At 40.2% G+C, this 21,457-nt stretch overlaps 1 protein-coding gene across 1 annotated transcript; it reads right to left on the reverse strand.

Moving 5' to 3' along the window:
- Positions 1–3,838: 3,838 nt before the first annotated feature.
- On the reverse strand, positions 3,839–19,540 carry LOC111981753 (transcription factor MafK-like). The gene is made up of 3 exons (XM_024013163.2): positions 19,333–19,540; positions 8,482–8,559; positions 3,839–8,391 (listed from the first exon to the last, which is right to left on the reverse strand). The coding sequence occupies exons 2-3, from the start codon at positions 8,524–8,526 to the stop codon at positions 7,954–7,956; spliced, it is 483 nt and encodes a 160-aa protein (XP_023868931.1). The 5' UTR covers positions 8,527–8,559; positions 19,333–19,540; the 3' UTR covers positions 3,839–7,953.
- Positions 19,541–21,457: the final 1,917 nt, after the last annotated feature.

Raw genomic sequence — 21,457 nt, forward strand, 5'->3', positions numbered from 1 at the left:
GAACCTTTTATCGTTTCTGAGGTTCGTATTATTGTTCCTTTCAACTCACTGAAGATAACATTAGTACAGCAATTGTTTGATTGGTTTAAATGTTGAATTATGTAGTGTAATTTGGTCTCAATGTTCTAAATGTTAAGACATGTCTGCTGTTATGTTTAGCTTAATGACAAAGTTTGATAAATTGCTATATTGTAAATAAGCTATGTAGTATTAACAATGTGTTTTTCAGTGATTTCTGCAGATCAGTTTGATATTTCATGATATTTAAGTTGGTTTCATGTCATTATATAATATATTTTGTGTCTGTTTGTGACAAATTGTGATAGAGGGACACCATCTACCCTATCATTTTGAACTGCATTTAAGTCAGGGAAATTAAGTGCAGTGTAATCACTTTTTCCATACCTTCATGTGCCAATTATTGCTGCCTTACTGGGAAAGCAGAAACAGATGTAGAGCTGGGTATAATGTGATCACTGAGATGTAGTGTAACTATAGTGTCTATTACTGAATCCTGGTTTATTTGGTTGCTTGTCACATTTTGCACTCATGTAAAATAAACGATTAAAGAGATGTTTCGGAACTTTGGCCACTACGTAAGTATTTTTTTAAACCCCCCGTTTTGGGCTGGATGTGTCAATGTGTAGTTCACATATGCAAGAAAAAAGGAATGTCTGCAACTCGGGTCAATCTGACGAAGATCCAACTCTGATTGAAACTTTGTCTTTATTATGCATCTGATTAAATCACCATAATCACCAAATCACCATACCAGAGTTGCGCACATTCCTTTTGTCTTGTTCTTCTGTCCTGCACCTGATAAGTTGGATGTGCATATTTTTTTCTTCTATAGTTCATATACAGTTGAAGTCGGAAGTTGACACACTTAGGTTGGAGTCATTAAAACTCGTTTTTCAACCACTCCACAAATTTCTTGTTAACAAACTAGTTTTTGCAAGTTGGTTAGAACATCTACTTTGTGCATGACACAAGTCATTTTTCCAACAATTGTTTACAGACCGATTCATTCACTGTATCACAATTCCAGTGGGTCAGAAATGTACATACACTAAGTTGACTGCCTTTTAACAGCTTGGACAATTCCAGAAAAGTATGTCATGGCTTTAGAAGCTTCTGATAGGCTAATTGACATCATTTGAGTCAATTGGAGGGGTACCTGTGGATGTATTTCAAGGCCTACCTTCAAACTCAGTGCCTCTTTGCTTGACATCATGGGAAAATCAAAAGAAATCAGCCAAGACCTCAGAAATAAAATTGTAGACCTCCACAAGTCTGGCTCATCCTTGGGAGCAATTAACGAACGCCTGAAGGTACCACGTTCATCTGTACAAACAATAGTACGCAAGTATAAACATCATGGGACCACGCAGCCGTCATACCGCTCAGGAAGGAGACGCGTTCTGTCTCCAAGAGATGAACGAACTTTGGTGCGAAAAGTACAAATCAATCCCAGAACAACAGCAAAGGACCTTGTGAAGATGCTGGAGGAAACAATTACAAAAGTATCTATATCCACAGTAAAACGAGTCCTATATTGACATAACCTGAATGGCCGCTCAGCAAAGAAGAAGCCACTGCTCCAAAACCGCCATAAAAAGACCCAGACTACAGTTTGCAACTGCACATGGGGACAAAGATCGTACTTTTTGGAGAAATGTCCTCTGGTCTGATGAAACAAAAATGGCCATAATTGCCATAAAGACCATCGTTATGTTTTGGAGGAAAAGGGGGGAGGCTTGCAAGCTGAAGAACACCATCCCAACCATGAAGCACGGGGGTGGCAGCATCATGTTGTGGGGGTGCTTTGCTGCAGGAGGGACTGGTGCACTTCACTTCCGCTAACTAGCTAGCCATTTCACATCGGTTACACTTAGGGTTGTTGTCCTGATGGAAGGAGAACCTTTGCCCCAGTCTGAGGTCCTGAGTGCTTTTCCCGAGTCTGAGGTCCGGAACAGGTTTTCATCAAGGATCGCTCTGTACTTTGCACAATTCAGCTTTCCCTCGATCTTAACTGGTATCTCAGTCCCTGCCACTGAAAAACATCTCCACAGCATGGTGCTGCCACCACCATGCTTCACCGTAGGGATGGTGCCAGGTTTCCTCCAGATGTGATGCTTGGCATTCATGCCAAAGAGTTCAATCTTAGTTTCATCAGACCAGAGAATTTTGTTTTTCATGGTCTGAGAGTCCTTTAGGTGGCTTTTGGCAAACACTAAGCGGGCTGTCATGTGCCTTTTACTGAGGAGTGGCTCCATCTGGCCACTCTACCATAAAGGCCTGATTGGTACCATTCCCCAGATCTTTGCCTCAAAACAATCCTGTTCCAACAATTCCTTCGACCTCATGGCTTGGTTTTTTCTCTGACATGTGGGACCTTGAATAGACAGGTGTGTGCCTTTCCAAATCATATCTAATCAATTGAATTTACCACAGGTGGACTCCAATCAAGTTGTAGAAACATCTCAAGGATGATCAATGGAAACAGGATGCACCTGAGCTCAATTTCAAGTCTCATAGCAAAGGGTCTGAATACTCACGTAAATTATGTATTTCAGTTTTTAGTTTTTTTTTATACATTTGCAAACATTTCAACACAACTTTTTCGCTTTGTCATTACGGGGTATTTTGAGTAGATTGATGTTTTTAAAAAAAATCAATTTTAGAATAAGGCTGTAATGTAACAAAATGTGGAAAAGGTCAGAGGTCTGAATACTTTCCAAATGCACTGTTTTTGTTGAGTATGAGCAGAATTACTGTCTTACCTTAATTAGGTAACACCTCCAAAAAAAAGGTAATGTGGTTTGGTAAGAAGAATGACCCTCTCCCCACAGCTGTGATTACAACCTCTGAGGGTTTAAAGCTTAAGGTAGTCACCTCATACAAGTACTTGGGAGAATGGCTAGACGGTACACTGTCCTTCTCTCAGCACCTCACTGTAGACTAAAGGGTGATTTCTAATTTATCCATTAAATTTAAATTTTAAAATCAGGAAATCTAATCTAATAGTATGGTCCTTTGGGGGAAGGATTGTTGACATTTATTTGACATTTGTATCTAAAAGCGTAATTGAGAAATAATACCAACTCCATAAAGCAAATATGTGTCATATGAAGCTTTACTGCTTACTCTGAAATATGGGTAGTATTTAGATTTTTCTTACATTATTTTATTAATATTGAAAAATAGAAATATGAATATAGAAAACATGCAAATATTTCTATAAATCGTTGAGCATAATATACTTTATGGGCATATCAATTTTCCAGAGTGAGATCTCTGCTAGTTTTAAAGTTATGGCCCTTTTTCTACAGAGAAATTGGTACAGTAGGCAATGTAACCAATCACAGCCCTCCTGTATCATTGCACATCCTGAAAATCACCAACAGAAGGTGACAATTTTTTGTCCATTTTCACATTCACTCAGTTGGTAACGCTTACAACACTTACTGAAATTGAGCGAAACGTGTTGAATATTTGTAACCAGGATTTGACAGTGACTTCTACATTGGACACTGATATTATTGACATTTTGTGAAATTACAATGAAAAAATTCTAAAAAACTAAAATCCTATGTGTAGCACCTTTAAAGGAGGCCTGGGTAAGGCCAAATTGCTATTAATATGCCAACATTGATTCAATATTTCTCTATTACGCTTTGATACAAAAATCAATATTTGTCAACAATCCTTCCCACACAGGACCTTTCTATGGATTAAAGTTAGTGAAAATCACCCCAAATCTGGGCCTTTTTTGTCCTGGTTTCATGAGGAATCACCCTACAGTGTTTGAAATCATTCAAGGAGTTAAACAGACCCAAAAAATGAGAAAAAAAGCTTTATTTAAAAGTACAAAAACAGACGTCTATTTACAAGAATAATTTACCTCCTTGTTTTCAATCGAAACAGAAACAAAAAGTATTGTATTTGTACAGGAGAGTATTTCATTAAATGCAAAGAGTAAATAAATGAATGTAAATAAAATAATTTAGATGTTGAAAATACAATTCAGGGAATATCAATCAAATAAATATTGAAGTTCAAATAAAATACAAACTAGTAGCAGAGTAATGAAAGGTCACGAATGGTACGGTTTCTCTTCAATGTGCTGCCTCATTATTATTTTATTTACACTCACCATCAGCTAGAAAGCGGTATAATAGAACTATCATCATGCCTCATTAACTACCACAAACTAGACAAATTAGCATATAATCTAGTGTCGTTGTGGCTGTGCATTAAAACTTGAGATCCCATTCATTGTGAAAGTCCACACGATAACTTTTTTTTTTTTATAGTTAACATACAATTGTGTGATACAAGGTGGAAGATGGTGAGTGAAAGTATAACATCCATTGTATTACAACTGTTATTCTTTCACCCGCCACCACCTTGTTTACTCATTTGAATGTTGACGTATACAAAGTACTAATTTGGAGCAGCATACTTTATATGTCATGGAACTGTTTTACCAATTTATAAGTACATCTGCTGAACATAGGACATTTAACATGTATGCTCTGTGTGCATTTATGGCAAATAGCTTGTAGTACTGACAGAGCAAATATAGGAAAGATGTGTAGGCCTACACAAAACATACTGTAGATATAATCAGGTGAAGAATATACAATCATTTAACCGCGGCAGCCTAAAAGGCAACATATAGCAAAACGTACAAGATAAACATTTAAAAGTGCCCACTTGGTTTCTGAACCATCTATCCAATTTCCTTACCGTTGCATTATAATGGCTCATATCAGAAAAGATGCAATCAACCATGGCAGAAATACATCTTATCTACATTGCCCTCTAGTTCCTAGCAGTTTCATTCATTACAGTGCCCTGTGCATATGAATTTGCCGTAGTCAATGTTCAATCCAACTCTAGGAGCAAAGTTATTTTTCTTTCTAGATCGAGGGTACTGAGGGATAACACAGCCACCTGCTGTGCAGGAAGAGCATAACTACTAGTGCTTCCATACTCCATCTTCAGCTGGGAGAGCTATGTGTAGATGTGTATGAACCTTTAGTGAGTTTCAATACAACTAGGGAGGAAAATGCAGCTTGGAGTACATAGAAATTCATCTACTTTGTTAGATGTTTATTTTGACACAAAAGTATATGTTTTGCACTCAAATTTGAGTCAGACAGTATGGTGGCTTTGTTTAGAACAGAATTGAATGAAATGTAAAGCAATAACTAACGGATAAAAGTCTTATAAATTGATATGCAATCGGACTACAAAAGTCTCCAAAACAATTTGATCAAAAAGAATGTGCTTATTCACAGCATTTATAAAGACTACCAGCAGAGGTCAGTGTAAAGCTCAGAAAAGGGTGCTAAATAATTCAAGTGTTTTCACTTCAACTGTAATTTCATAATTTGCATTCTGCTGTATATTCTCCTCCTAATTGTAATACTTGTATCGGTTTCATAGCTGTCACAAAAGCATCAACTCAAACTTCAAAAGTCTTGGAGTTTAGCAATGTGATACAAACGTAACTTCCTTATAATAGCATGTGGGCATATGGCAATTAGCTACCAAAGTAAGCCTTTCCTATCAAAATATACTCAATCCACCTACTCTAAAACAGTCGTGACTGTAAACACAGACAGCCTAATTTGCAGACTAGCCGAGGGTAGRTTGCAGGTAATAATTATGAACTGACCTTAAAAAGACACAAATACAACTATAAAGTCAGCAGAATAGATTCCTTATGATTTAATTGATGCTATAGATAATAATTGAACTATCCTGCTGAGATAGGCCAGTAAATAAGAATCATTTTACGTCAGAGGACGATTACAAGATCACACCARTCCCAGGTATTTAATATCCCTATAATAAAGCAAAAATTATAGAAAAATACACACATATAAAAACATGGGAATTAAGGTGTAATAACAAATATACCAAATGAAAAAACAACATGAGAATGATAAGAGCACAGCAATGGCCCTGCCTGAAATAGCAGAGGGTCATGCAGCAGCAAAGTCCCTCTTAGTGCTCTTTACAGCTAAGAAACAGGGGAAGAGGAAAAGTKATGTCCACTGGGGTAAGAGAAAACCTTGACAATAGCCAACTCTAGACTTCACTCGTGACTAACTTGGACAAGTGCTGAAATGCAAGAACTATAGATTCTAGATAATCATCTAGAACTGAAACTTATAACCTTCAAAAAGCATACTCAACCTGTGCTTGTTTATGGGTAACATTTGAAGCTAATGTGCCATTGGATTTGGTCATGACACCATTCCTAGAGTTTTTTTTCTTGAGTTTTATGCCAGGATTCCTCTTACCCAAGAGTCTGTGTCAAAAGCATTTATGTTCAATGTCTACTGTTTCAGAGTTACCAACACCGGCAGCAGCACTTTCAGACGACCCAACAGTAGGAATGATTTCTAAGAGGACGGAGTTCTCAATGCAAAGTGACAGGAGGCAGTTGAGAGCTTCAATTGTCCTTCTCTTGCATTGAAACTAAAATGCTCTAGCTTAAGTCTGTAATATACAGGAATCCATTGAATTGCATTTCATTTGTCAAGGCAGCTCCCATTATCACTACATCCAATATGGATTACCTACCATGAAATATGGCATAGCATGGAGAGGAAAGCTCAGAGGCAAAAGATCATAGGTAAGTGCTTGTCTTATTATCATAAAATAAATATGCCACCCGTGGCAATAGTTATAAACTAGCTGCAACTTTAGCAATTCTGGGATAGACCACAAACTATGATCAGCATCATACAATCTCCCATTGCTAAAGTAATACCAGAATGGACTGCGGTATTTCCCAAAAAGATGCTTCAGGTATCCTATGATTTTAGATGTAAATTTGCAGCTATATGATTTAACATTTGCGAACCAAGTGATTTTGGTACTTTTACACCGTGACCTAACAGTTTCATAGTAAGTGCCGTTCAATGATCTGTCATAAGGTGAATGCACCAATTTGTAAGTCGCTCTGGATAAGAGCGTCTGCTAAATGACTTAAATGTAATGTAAATGTAAATTTGTCTGATGTAGCCTAATTTGTATTTTACTTGTACTGTAGATTTAGTTCCTCACAGCTGTAAGGAGGATAACCCATGATTATGTTTGTATTCTTTTATGTAGGCTATGCTATAATGCTATATACCTGCAAGTCTAATCTACAGTCTAAACCAGATAAAAGTTTTCCAATGTCAAAAGGGCCAGGTTCATCCAGCTAAACATGCTTGGTCAGTTATCAATATTTTTTTTTTTACGGTTTTCAAGCTGCCCTTGAAATTGGAAATATTAAAGCTTAAAATATTGAACATACTGTATAAGAGTGACAAAAAAATGGAATATTACTGAGAGATCAATCCGAGATCAGTTTAAGGCAAAAGCTTCAATGCCTCAATTTTCATTACGACATTAGTATATGCTTTCATATAAAGAAGAAAGAAGGCTTTTAGGCTTAGATCAGCATTTTTTTGTTTGTTATTTTAAATATTTATAATGTATTAATACGGTAATTATTACAATAATATATTACTTTATACTATGTAAATGCAAGATACCACAGGCATCAGAGCTGTCTCAGACCAGTGCTGCCATCGCGATGTATAATATCAAGTATCCACTCACACTGTAGTATGAGCTAATCTCTGCCATCAGTCAAGGAGAGAGGGTCAGAGAGGCCCAATGCCCTGCCGGTGCTGGGGAGGGTGTAGCACAGTGCACAGACAATGTAGATTATGTACAGTATGCGAGAGAAAGAGAGTAGAGAATGAATGCAGCATCATGTTGTTATCATCACACAGAGCTAGTGGCCACCCCACCCCCTTCCCTCAGTCTAATTACTGAGCTTCCTCTCAGCATGGGTCAGGTGCCATTGGTTTCAGGCTGGATCGGATCGGAACCGGTAAGGACCAGGCAGGACGGGGAGACAAGAGCTCAGTCCTGTCACAACTAGGAGGGAGCTGAGAAGGAGGTTGGGCTGGAGTTGTGGTTGTTAGTAGACTTGATGATGGTGATAACACTGGTGGTGGCCACCTTGCCTGGTGAGAGAGGCCCGCAGGTGACAGTCCGGGCGAAGCACTGCAGGGCCTCATACTTGGCMCGRAGGGCYTCCAGCTRCAGCCTCATGCTGGCGTTCTCCCGGGCCAGCTTGTCTACCTCGTGCTGCAGATCCTGCTTCTGCCTCTCCAGCTCCTCCTTCTGGGTGACCCGCTTGATGCGGCAGCTGGCGGCGTAGCCGCGGTTCTTCAGGGTCCTCCGCCGCTGCTTCAGCCGCACCACGTCCTCCTTGGTCAGCCCGCGCAGGTGTGTGTTGAGCTCGCGAACCGACATGGCCACCAGCTCGTCATCACAGAGGGCCGGAGCATTCTCACCCACCTCCTTCTTAACCTGCAACAGAGACAGCCATTGATGAGATTCTGGACCTTTCCTGAACTCATCATTCACATTAAAATATACAGTTTACGAATACAAAATTACCTTTAAAGTCTTGTTTCCTTTAAACTGAGTCGTCATACCCTGCATGCATAAACTGGCCAGAATCCCACAGACGTCACACTGCAAAACAAAGGGAAAATTGTGATTGGAATAAAAAATAAAAAAATGTATTCAAATATATTTGTATGCATAATGTAGTGTATTCGTTGTGAAATTAAAGTGTTATGAGTGTAGCCAAGTTCAGATAAAGCCATCCTAAGAAGCCACTCCCCTTTCCTAAGAAATATATTGAAGAGATCCCACAACAACATTCCTGAGTTAGTTACGTCATCTGTAACCAGCTCAGTAGATTTTCTAGTAACAGAGACTGCCAGCAGAGGTCAGCATCACACTGAAAGATGACAATGAATACACAGACTGTTGGGCAAACCTGTTTACTTGCTGCTGTAGGGAGGGCCCTCACAATGTAGTTCACTAGACCGTAGCAAGACCGCAAGAATAGAAACAGGTCAGCTCTCACCACACGGCTTGTCTGAGCCCTCTGCTTAGAAACTGGGCATGGGCTATTTTGGTCAAAGTTGTTTTTAGAAAAAGGCCTATCTGAACACTACAGTGAAACGCATGCCTTTGTGACTACTGCCATGGCCAAAGAGAGAGAGAGAGAGAGAGAGAAAGAGAGAGAGAGAGAGCTGCTGTGTGCCTGACTGAATAAAGGCCCACATTCTCCCAGGGCTCCATTTCAGCACCCTGACTTGCTCCCTCTGCGATGGCTGCCATGGAAACGCCCTGAAAATGGGTTTGGGAGTATAGTCACATGGTCAGCCAAAGGGTAAACAAGTCTCACTCATAACCCTGTCATACACATGGTAGACATTACAAGGGCAGGTCAGTTTGAAGAACTTTAAGTGAGGATCACCAATAGTTTAGGGAGTGTGTACAATAACAGTCTCAAACTCTGAACATTGGCTCCTATTTTTCACTTCCCTCAGACCTGATGCATAGTCTCTTTTAAGATACAGTACTATTCAACCTAACATGGCCTACATTGACCCGTATGAGTCTCCTCTTTATAACACAGAACAAATGCCTATGTCAACAGTAAAACTACCCAACAGTAAAACTACCCAACAAACACAAGCTTACATTTATGGTCATACTGAACTTTACAGTCCTGTAGATATGTGGGGAATTCCTGAAGATCGTGTGTCACAGAGGAATAGTTTCCCTTACAGTCATGGGTTTATTTTTGTAGTGAGACAATGTACTATTTGGTTTAGGACTTGTCTGCTTGTCTGGCTCATATTACACTGGGCTTTCCTGAGCTGCTACATGCCCTTATTTAACGCTGCTGGATATATTTAGCTCACTGTGCTGCTGACGCAAAATTCTGCCAGCTAAACAATTTAGGTGAACATGTGATACCTCATTAAGAGGCCAAATATTCCATCCGGCGCTTTGAGCTGCACTTTCTCGAACAAGATACAACAACCCAAAGGGTGAGGTTTTAATGACTATTCCTTTAGGGAAGTTCATCTCATGCCCCTGGAAATAAATATAGATCGCTGATCACAGCAGTTTCTGACAGCTGTTGCTGGGTTGACCTTGTGTTGAAGAGCTGAAGTGGTTGCACTGTATCTACAATAGAAACACTGTTCTTGCATCGAAAGTCTTAGTCAGAGCTCCTAAGTGGAAAGGGGCAGAATGCCAAATGATTGGTCTGATGATAATGGAAAGTTCACTGGCTTTGGCACTGAAGCAGAACAGATCACTAATAAGTTCTTAGTCAGCCATCTGTTTTGCCTTTTGTAAAACCACACCGGAGGTACAGCCTATGCCTGGCCGCATGTTTCTGTAATGAAGGGATACATGAATGTGGAGAGAGGACACACACAATCCTAACTTGGAAAACGAACCAATAGATTCTTCTGTTTTGTGTGGATTTAAGAACCACATGACAACATGTTTGGTGAACCATCACATCTGATACTTGTTTTGGCCATCCCCTTTGAACCTTATTTGAAATTCACTTGGGTTTTCTACTTAACTAAAGGAAACAGAGTAGAGAAAAGCATACAGCATTGCCTTATTTTGGCACATGTATGCAACTTTGAATCCAGCACTACACGACCAGCCAAAAATGTAAGACAACGTTCCAGCAAGTTGGCTGAAAGAGCCTGTTTTGAACCGTTGCATCAGGGGGGAGACCCTGGGTAATATTCCGTGAGACTTGAATATCATGAAATGGGATGGAAAAAGGCCTCCCTCTCCATACACGGGGTGCTCAAGCGTCACAGCTCAGAGGCCACGTTGTTACCTTCAAATTCCTTCTGCATGTGCTCCTCTCTGTTTTTGCAAATGGCACTATGTCGAGCTCTTAAGGTCCCACTTTGCAGCTTTCCTTCTTCCAGAGAGGAAAAGAGCAGTAATGTCCGAAGACCAAATCCCTGTTTTGATCATCTTTCAGGACGAGCAACGGGCACATTTTACAATTCAGTACCGCTTTTGACTGTGCACATTTGACGGTCCTCCAGAAAACTATTTCCCTTTTCACCTTTTTGAGTGCTTCAACTCGTGTCGGAGAAGACCTCAAAGTAAAGCCATAGAAGGTGGCTGAAGTGTGSATAACACAACCACATTCCTGACTGAGCACAAACACAAAGGAAAGAGGCCCCAAGTTTCAATTGGGAGGATAAATATATTCAGAATACATCCTGTGTAATGCACCCATCTCTGAGAGAAGGGCTTAGTCTACTCAGATGAAAAGACGTCGCTGTAAAATCTTATAAATGTCTGGAATTCAGATGCGTCTCATATCTAAGTCTAACAACAGCCAGAATGAATCAAGTGTTGACAACTAACAGGGATACAGAGTAGGACTATCCCTAATTTGCATCCTGTAGCACAAACTCCAAAAAGTTCTGGGACACTAAATTCAATGGAGAATAAGAACACCTCCTCCCAGTTGCCCACTGCACTGAGGCTAGGAAACACCGTCACCACTGATAAATCCACGATAATTGAGAATTTCAATAAGCATTTTTCTATGGCTGGCCATGCTTTCCACCTGGCTACCCTTACCCCAGCCAACAGCCCTGCACCCCCCACAGCAACTTGCCCAAACCTCCCCCATTTCTCCTTCACCCAAATCCAGATAGCTGATGTTCTGAAAGAGTTGCAAAACCTGGACCCCTACAAATCAGCTGGGCTAGACAATCTGGACACTCTCTTTCCAAAATTATCCACCGCAATTGTTGCAACCCCTATTACTAGCCTGTTCAACCTCTCTTTCGTATCGTCTGAGATCCACAAAGATTGGAAAGCTGCCGCGGTCATTCCCCTCTTCAAAAGGGGGAGACACTCTAGACCCAAACTGCTACAGACCTATATCTATCCCACCCTGCCTTTCTAAGGTCTTTGAAAGCCAAGTTAACAAACAGATCACCAAACATTTCAAATCCCAATCTGGGAATCCCGAATCTCCGCTATGCAATCTGGTTTCCGAGCGGGTCATGGGTGCACCTCGGCCACGCTCAAGGTCCTAAACGATAACATAACCGCCATCGATAAAAGACAATACTGTGCAGCCGTATTCATCGACCTGGCCAAGGCTTTCGACTCTGTCAATCACCACATTCTTATCGGCAGACTCAACAGCCTTGGTTTCTCAAATGACTGCCTCGCCTGGTTCACCAACTACTTCTCAGACAGAGGTCAGTGTGTCAAAATCCCAGGGCCTGTTGTCCGGACCTCTGGCAGTCTATGGGGGTGCCACAGGGTTCAATTCTCGGGCCAACTCTTTTCTCTGTATACATCAATGATGTCGCTCTTGCTGCTGGTGATTCTCTGATCCACCTCTACGCAGACGACACCATTCTGTATACTTCTGGCCCTTCTTTGGACACTGTTAACTAACCTCCAGACGAGCTTCAATGCCATACAACTCTCCTTCCGTGGCTTCCAACTGCTCTTAAATGCAAGTAAAACTATATGTATGCTCTTCAACCGATCGCTGCCCGCACCTGCCCGCCCGTCCAGCATCACTACTCTGGATGGTTCAGACTTAGAATATGTGGACAATTACAAATACCTAGGTGTCTGGTTAGACTGTAAACTCTCCTTCCAGACTCACATTAAGCATCTCCAATCCAAAATTAAATCTAGAATCGGCTTCCTATTTTGCAACAAAGCATTCTTCACTCATGCTGCCAAACATACCCTCATAAAACTGACCATCCTACCAATCCTTGACTTCGGCAATGTCATTTACAAAATAGCCTCCAACACTCTACTCAACAAATTGGATGCAGTCTATCACAGTGCCATCCGTTTTGTCACCAAAGCCCCATATACTACCCACCACTGCGACCTGTATGCTCTCTTTGGCTGGCCCTCGCTTCATATTCGTCACCAAACCCACTGGCTCCAGGTCATCTCTAAGTCTTTGCTAGGTCAAGCCCTGCCATATTTCAGCTCACTGGTCACCGTAGCAGCACGCATTCCAGCAGGTATATTTCACTGGTCACCCCCAAAGCCTATTCCTCCTTTGGCCGCCTTTCCTTCCAGTTCTCTGCTGCCAATGACTGGAAAAAAATTGCTAAAATCCCTGAAGCCTCATATCTCCCTCACTAACTTTAAACATCAACTGTCAGAGCAACTCACAGAGCATTGTACCTGTACATAGACCATCCAACTACCTCATCCCCATATTGTTATTTATTCTTTTGCTCCTTTGCACCCCAGTATCTCTACTTGCACATTCATCTTCTGCACATCTATCACTCCAGTGTTTAATTGCTAAATTGTAATTACTTCGCCACCATGGCCTATTTATTGCCTTACCTCCCTAATCTTACCTCATTTGCACACACTGTATATAGATGTTTTCTATTGTGTTATTGACTGTATGTTTGTTTATTCCATGTGTAACTCTGTGTTGTTGTTTGTGTCGCACTGCTTTGCTTTATCTTGGCCAGGTCGCAGTTGTAAATGAGAACTTGTTCTCAACTGGCCTACCTGATTAAATAAAGGTGAAATAATAGAAATAATACAAATAAATAACTTAGTTAGACAACACTTAAGTTTCCCTGATGAGAGAGGGAGCATTTACATACAAAGTGGTGGCTAAACAGATGGAAAATATAAACTATTTTCTGGCCACAGGAAAGGCCTGATGATTTCAGCACCATATTTCATCACCTCACGTAGTCCAGATCATGAGGAAATTACTCATCGTATCAAAGCACACAAGTCCAACTGACAACATTACTGTAGGCTACGGATGCAGCCCAACTGCTAATAATCACTGTTCTCTGCCCAATTGAACTCGGTTGCAAAAAGTGAACATAAACTTTGTCATAGTTTGTTGTTTAGTCATTCAGTGTAATTGACATTAATGACTTACTCAAAGCTTGAGCCAAGAACTAGGGCTATAGCTTTGCTAAAATACTCGAGAATGAGTTTTACTATGGTGCATATTAAATCAGCACCACAGTATCAGCCCAGGCAGTAACCATTAATAATGGACAAATAACTGCCTTTTAAGCACTGATCGTGACCTGGCTAGATAAACAAACTAATAAGCTGCAGGCCTGTTATGGTATTAGTCCAGAGACAACGTGTGAAACGTGACTCCATTTAGTATTTGTCATTCAGACATCAGCTCAAATTCAAATCTGTGTGCTTGGTTTATGACAGGTACTGCTCTGAGGCCTGACGTTTCGCTAAAAATAAACAGCACATCAAAGAGCTGAGTGCTCAGGTCCTAGTGATAGATGAAGTGTTGGCTTGTCTTGGCTGCTTTTTTTCCTTCTCTTTTCTATTAGTTTTGGAGTTTGGGTTCGGTGGAAAACAGACGCGCTAAGTTACTCAGAGCAGAGAGAGCTTGATGGAGCTCCCCCCTGTTCAGAATGTCTCCTCTGTTTTCTCAGTGAGTTGGGGAGGAGAGCCTTCCTCCAGACTATGCTGTGGTGGTGCACTCTGCTCTGCACTCCAGCGCAGCACATTTGGAGAGATGTTATGTAAAGGAAATGGAGAGCATAGCCGAGCCATGAGTCATGCTGTTTACTGGTAAGAACTAGGACGACCGGCAGGGAATCACACCCTCCCATACTAACGTTTTCTGGAAAATCACGTTGTTTCGCAGGGCAGAAGGAAAAGTGCAGGAAACAGCTGGCATAACCGCCGGAACTTTTTTGCAGAAAAGGGAGGAGAGGTAGATATCTGAGTGAAGTGACCTTCCAGCTGGGGACATAGGGATTCAAAAGAATGCCAAGTACGCACACAGCAAGGACAAAATCTGTCCAGTTATTACCTAACTAAAGCCATTCCATAGTACACATTGAATAACAATGAAGATCAATGAGAAAACAAATTACTATTACATTTTCCAACTTCAAATAACAAAGGAGTTCAGTACTTGTTAAACAAGAGACTTGAGATTACATCAGCAGGAGAAAAACGACAGTCATTAATCCAATCCCAGCTCTCCATTAAGTTGTTAATATTCTTATTCAGTCTGCATACCCAAGTTCTCAGATGTAAAAGTGAGAAAGTTTCAGACATTTCTCCTTGTTTACCACCTAATACCATAATTACAAAAACAAGGCACTTTACTCGAGACGATCCCTCCACACAGTGTGGCGAGAGCATTGGTCTGAGATCCAGGAAGTCATTCAGAGAAGCAGGAATGGGCTGGGTGCAGATCCTGGTGGTTGGTACAACACAGGCACCTAAGGGGCACTTGTAGAGAGATGCCAATGTATATCTCTCCATGTTTCAGTGTAAACTTGTTAAGGGGACTGTTAATCTGTACATGTAATACACTACTGTAAATATTTGTCATCTGTCATGTCTGTGTAATTCTTATGACATGGTCTTTGCCTCTAGAAATAAATGATTAGAACACATAGTAAGGAAATGAAGTTACACGTTTCACAGTTAAAAAGGAAGTTTACACATAAAAATATCTGACTTGGGTTTCCTTTTGAGTCATACCTTTTCACTAACCACAGTAATTTCACTTTCACAACACACTGCAAAACCCACAATGAGTACAGGGGGTGGAAGAGAACCCTCAATACTATGAAAACTGTGGGCAACATTAACCATTATGAGTATGTATACATCATATTGTCATGCTGAAATGTTGGGTATGGAAGTGAGAGAGCAGAAGATGATAAACCCTCTCTCTCCTCCAGACATCACATTGGGAACCAAGCCACATGTTAACCTCATGACAGAGCATAGATATGATGCACTTGGTGTGGGAGGTCACCACCACCACCACATATACCTCATCAACAGTGACTCAGGACATAGGCAGCCTCTTAGACGAGGTTTCAAGACCCTCATACACTGTGGAAAGTTTTGGATGAGAAAGGACTCCTCTCATATTTTCCATATAAATCACAATGACAGTAAAGGTCAAATGTCCAAGAATATGATCCCAGTCTGCAGACATGCAGTCAGCACCAAAATATGAAATTGATAAGGATTTATCTTTGTTTATTCTATAAAGCTGGGCAACGGGACAGAGGCAGAGACAACAGTCAGCGTAGCAACAAGCTTTTTGTGTGTGTGTGTCATCTAAAAATGATTGCTTTGACAGCAGGCCCGTAGATTCAATTTCATATTGGCCTGTGACACTGTGGCTTCCAAACGAGATTCTGCTGAACCACCGACTATGGCACTCTCTCTACTGTCAAACCAGGGTATAGGATAAAGAACGAAATCACTGATACAGCACTAAACATGTGTCTTTGGGAATGTCTACAGTAGTATTCAATAGGACACAGCACCACACTTGACACTAGCCTTCAGAAAGTATTCATACCCCTTGACTTATTCCACAAATATTGTTGTCTTACAGCCTGAGTTCAAAATGGATTAGATTTTTCTCAACCATTTACACACAATAGCCCACAATGGCATGGTGAAAACATGTTTAGACATTTTTGCTAATTAATTGAAAATTAAATATCTCATATACATACAGTACCAGTCAAAAGTTGGGACACACCTACTCATTCAAGGGTTTTTATTCCTTGAATGAGTAGGTGTGTCCCAACTTTTGACTGGCACTAAGTATTCACACCCCTGAGTAAATACTTTGTCAAATCACCTTAGGCAGCGATTACAGCTGTGTCTTTCTGGGTAAGTCTCTAAAGCCTTGTTCACACTGCAGGCTTTAAGGCTCAAATCAGTTGTGTTCAGACAGCAGTCATTTGCTGACATGGCTACGCTTGTTGTCATACTCCCGACGGGTGTGTGCATGGTGGTGTAGGCTGATTGATGGTGGCGCTCGTGCTTCCCATCACTCTGAAGTTATGTAGTAAGCTAAGGTGAAAATGCCTGCCATGGATGTTTCCCAGTTGCTTGAATGTTAAAAATCAGTGTAAGAACACTTAAATCCTCAAAGGATAGGATGACCCATCTTTCAAAAGAAGTCCTTTTTGGCTATCCATGGCAGTCAACTAGCTAGCTAGGTAGCTGTTTAGCACATTCACTAATTAGTTTGTAAACAATTAACAAGCTAATTAGCTACCACGTGTTCTTGTCAAACTGTCAACAGAGTAGCTCGCAAGCAACATGATATGACCATTCAGACAAGTCACACGGCCACCAATCAGATTTGTATCGGACTTCAAACCAGCTACGAAGGTGGCTTGAAATATCCGACTCCATGTGGAGTTCAGACTGCAGGAAAAATAACAGATTTGAATCAGATATGCAAATAAATAGGATTTGAGACTTCAAACTGCCAATGTGAACACGGCTTAGGAGCTTTCCACACTTGAATTGTGCAACATTTTCCCATTATTATTTTCAAAATTATTCAAGCTCTGTCAATTTGGTTGTTGATCATTGCTAGATAACCATTTTCAGGTCTTGCCATAGATTTAAGTAAAACTGTAACTCTGCCACTCAGGAACATTCACTGTCTTCTTGGTAAGCAACTCCAGTGTAGATTTGGCCCTGTGTTTTAGCGGCGTTAGGAAGGACATCTGTATCTTTGTAGTGAATGGGTATATTGATACACCATCAAACGTGTATTTAATAACTTCGCTATGCTCAAAGTTATTTTCAACATCTACTTTTTTATTTTTACCCATCTACAAATAGGTGCCCTACAAATTGGAAAACCTCCCTGGTCTTGAATGTGTGGGTTGTAGCGATTAAGTAGCCATTCAAAAATCATGTTAAACACTATAGAGTACCACAGCATGAGTCATAATATCCATAAAGGCTAACGGTCAAACAGGGAAATGGTTCCAATCCTTTTTTCACCATACATTTTTCCCATTGGAGATTTTAGAAACACTTAAAATAAGGGCTGTGTTTCATTTAGGCTTGCCCTGGCGTGACATTTTAATAACCATGTAAATCTCTCTAGGACATATTTACCCACCAAAAATGAAATGGTAATTCCAGTCTCAGCATGACAATGACCCCGTGCACAAAGCGAGGGCCATACAGAAATGGTTTGTTGAGATCAGTGTGGAATAACTTGACTGGCCTGCACAGAGCCCTGACCTCAACCCCACCGAACACCTTTGGGATGAATTGAAATGCTGACTGCGAGCCAGGCCTAATCGCCCAACATCAGTTCCCCACCTCACGAATGCTCTTGTGGCTGTATTTAAGCAAGCCTTCCCAGAAGAGTGGAGACGGTTATAGCAGCAAAAGGGGGACCAACTCCATATTAATGCCCATGATTTTGGAATGAGATGTTCGAAGAGCAAATGTCCACATACTTTTGGTCATGTAGTGTATTTAGGCATGCCATAACAAGACAATTCAGCTTTTCATTTTTTACTTAACTTGTAAACATTTTTTTTTAAATAATACAATGTACCCCTTTTACCAAAGAGTACCATCTGTCTTTGCTATTCTGTCTACCAAAATATACTATTGCTTACCTTAGCAGCGCAAACATAATTCCACTTTGACATTAAGGGGCATTGTGTAGTAGACCAGTGAAATCTCAATTTAATTCATTTTAAATTCAGGCTGTAACAACAAAATGTGGAAAAAGTCAAGGGTGTGAATACTTTCTGAAGGCACTGTACATTGCAGATTCCATATAATTAACTGAACATAAATCTAACTTCTACAGTATATACTACATTTAAGGAAAATAAACACTGCCATACTTGCTGATAATTACAGTAGCCCACACACTTAAGGGCCTTGATATAGGAAAACAAGCAAATTGTATTATTACTCATGTCTGAATCAGGGGCAACGTTTTATAACTCGGCTCCGTCTTCATTATTTTTATCCGCTTTACTATCCTCCTGGTGGTCTATCCCCACACTTTGACTCAGAATTCTAAAACCCAAACCACGTGTTGTTTCCTTCAGTCGTAAATATAAAAGTAGGCTACCGTACGCTATGTGGACAACGATATGGATACAGTAATAGATCTCTGAAAATATTACACATTTTCAAGTTATTAAGAGGCAGAAGTAAAACATTATCATTCAAAATATTACGATGGGTAAATAGATGGAATAAAAAATAAAAACAATTCAGAAAAACACGATTTGTTAAATTGTTACATTTTAACAACTTCAAGAGTGAATAAAGTTAATTTCTGGCGTTACGCTACTCCAACACGTGTCCATACAGCATAAAAATATTTGTAATGTTTGTAATGTTTGTAATATTTGTAAATAACCATAAAAGTTAACTGAAGTTTAAACTGTTTAAAAGTGTTAAGATGGGCCTAAATAAAATGTACCAAGTACGTTGATAACATGTAAATTAAATGTTTGGATAAACCTGATCTTACTTGTTGATACATGCGTAAAATCGAATCTGTCACCGTGATAGCATCAGCAATTTTAGAGAGGAATGTCAAAACATCTCCCAGAAAAGCGCTCGTACCCTCACCTTATGAAAGCGGATATTCTCCGTCGGGAAAGCGTAAAGCTTGTGAAGTTTCCGTCCTATACGGGTTGAAGTTACTTGTCGCAATTCTGAAAGGCGTCCAGCAGTCGAACAGAAATGTATCCCCGTACTAAATTAACTACAAAACAACAACAATGTATCAACATTCCACTCCGTGCTTCCGCAAGCATTCTCGTCACCAATTTCTCGTGACCGCCCCCTCCATTCATGAAAATAACTTTCTGCTGACGTYAACGAGGCGGGAAACTAGGGGAAGCTGGAAATAGACGGGAGACGCAGTTTGCGAATACTTCAGGGAAAATTTGCGAGATAATGTGTAGATTAAATCATTATTATACTAATGATGGCTATCCAACTATAAATAGGCTGTTAATACTTCACAAACAATGTCAGCACATGTTTTAGCTTTTTATATGCCGATTCAGTAATTCCATGCGCACCTGATTGCACAATGTTCGTTTTTCTGGTGACAAAATAACTATTAGAGAATCCCTATCCCATATACTTTCCCATAATTTTACATTAGAGAATTATCATTTTTTGAGGTAATCTGACCCTAAAATTACTGCCTCACTGGTTAATAGAAGAAACAGCGCCATCTGTCTACCAATGTCCTGTCCTTTCAACATTTCTTTTGAGTTTTGGATTTATTATAGGCTGCATAATGTTGAAGGCTCTGAGCCCAACTATAAGCTTGCTTATTCCGCCTTCTTACTAACCACTTACGTTACTGCCCCAAGACCATTCTCATGCAAGACAATATATAGTCTGAGAAGGGTGACAGACATTCTCTTAGGTGAAATGCTTTAGAAAAAAACATGACACATCTCCAAAAATAAACTAGTAGTATCCCCCAACTAAGGACTCCCACAACGTGCTTCTCAGTTGTTCTTGTTGTAAGTCTACAAGAACAAGTCTGGTCATACACTGCATTTTTTTTTTTTTAAACAGACAGATCAAATATTCTTCCAAAAATGATTTACTAATTTGAATACTGCATGTTTAAAATGTGTATGTACATGATACACATTAACAGCCTAACTCTAGGGCTCATCTCATTGAACATCCTCCAACTGAGCACAGAGTTGATAAGCAATGCTGACACACCTCAAGGCTGTCAAAAGACCATTTAGTGGCAAAAGATCAGAATTGGGCTGCCTGTGTAAACGCAACCATAGACTGCGCTGCAGAAGTTTGAGATTGGAAAAGGTCAAATTTAAATGGAAGGGTTGTAAATTACTAAATTATATTCATATAATAATCAACTTGCTCCTTACAATATGCCTTAATACATTGGTTCAAATCAGGATGTCTTTAGTGAGGACCTCTCCATTACACTGTAAACAATAAGAAAAAAGATTCCCACTAATTTCCTAGCAAAGGAACTGACTAACTCCCATGGAGTTCACCCACTGTAGCTGGGCCTAGAGCCAGGAGGTTGGTGTATGGTTGTATTTCTGTGGAAGACCATTGCCATGGGTGATTCAACACATGAGCGTTTTCCTCAGTAGAGGCATATGGACTAAATTGTACATTGATGTGCTGGGATCTCTCATGCAGAGTACATTTAAAGTTGATAGCAAATGCAGCTTATGAGATGAGTAATTACTKAAGTTTGTGTTATGGGTGGTTCTCATTCTAAAGCAATGCCCAAACCTGCTTTATTAGAGCACATCTTGTCAACAGAATTAACATCAGGTTATGTTCGCAATAGTTTATATGCGTCTGTAATCCCCCCCTAAGCATTCTTGTAATTAAAAATGTAATTGAATGTGCACTGTGGCATGGGATTGTTTGGCTTGGTGTATAGTTGGGCTGTCMGCAATTCATTATTTTATTGATCATGTGGCGATTTATTATAAAAATGTGTCCCCCAGATGTTCCACTCCAGCAGTGTCGAAGCCTTTACCTGAGGCAGGACTTGTCTGTTCATGTCTTTGTTTTGACTAAATCAATATTACACAGTAGTGTACTGGGATATGAAACAATAAAGATCAGAGGAGGTGTTAGCTTTTATGCCCACGATATCCCACCGATGATGTAGGATGCTGAGCTCGGATAAAATTATCTGGAACAAAGAGCCCCCCTACTGTTTACAGAAGGTTGG

The sequence above is a fragment of the Salvelinus sp. IW2-2015 genome, linkage group LG20 (genome assembly GCF_002910315.2).
Source record: "Salvelinus sp. IW2-2015 linkage group LG20, ASM291031v2, whole genome shotgun sequence".
Lineage (NCBI taxonomy): Eukaryota > Metazoa > Chordata > Actinopteri > Salmoniformes > Salmonidae > Salvelinus > Salvelinus sp. IW2-2015.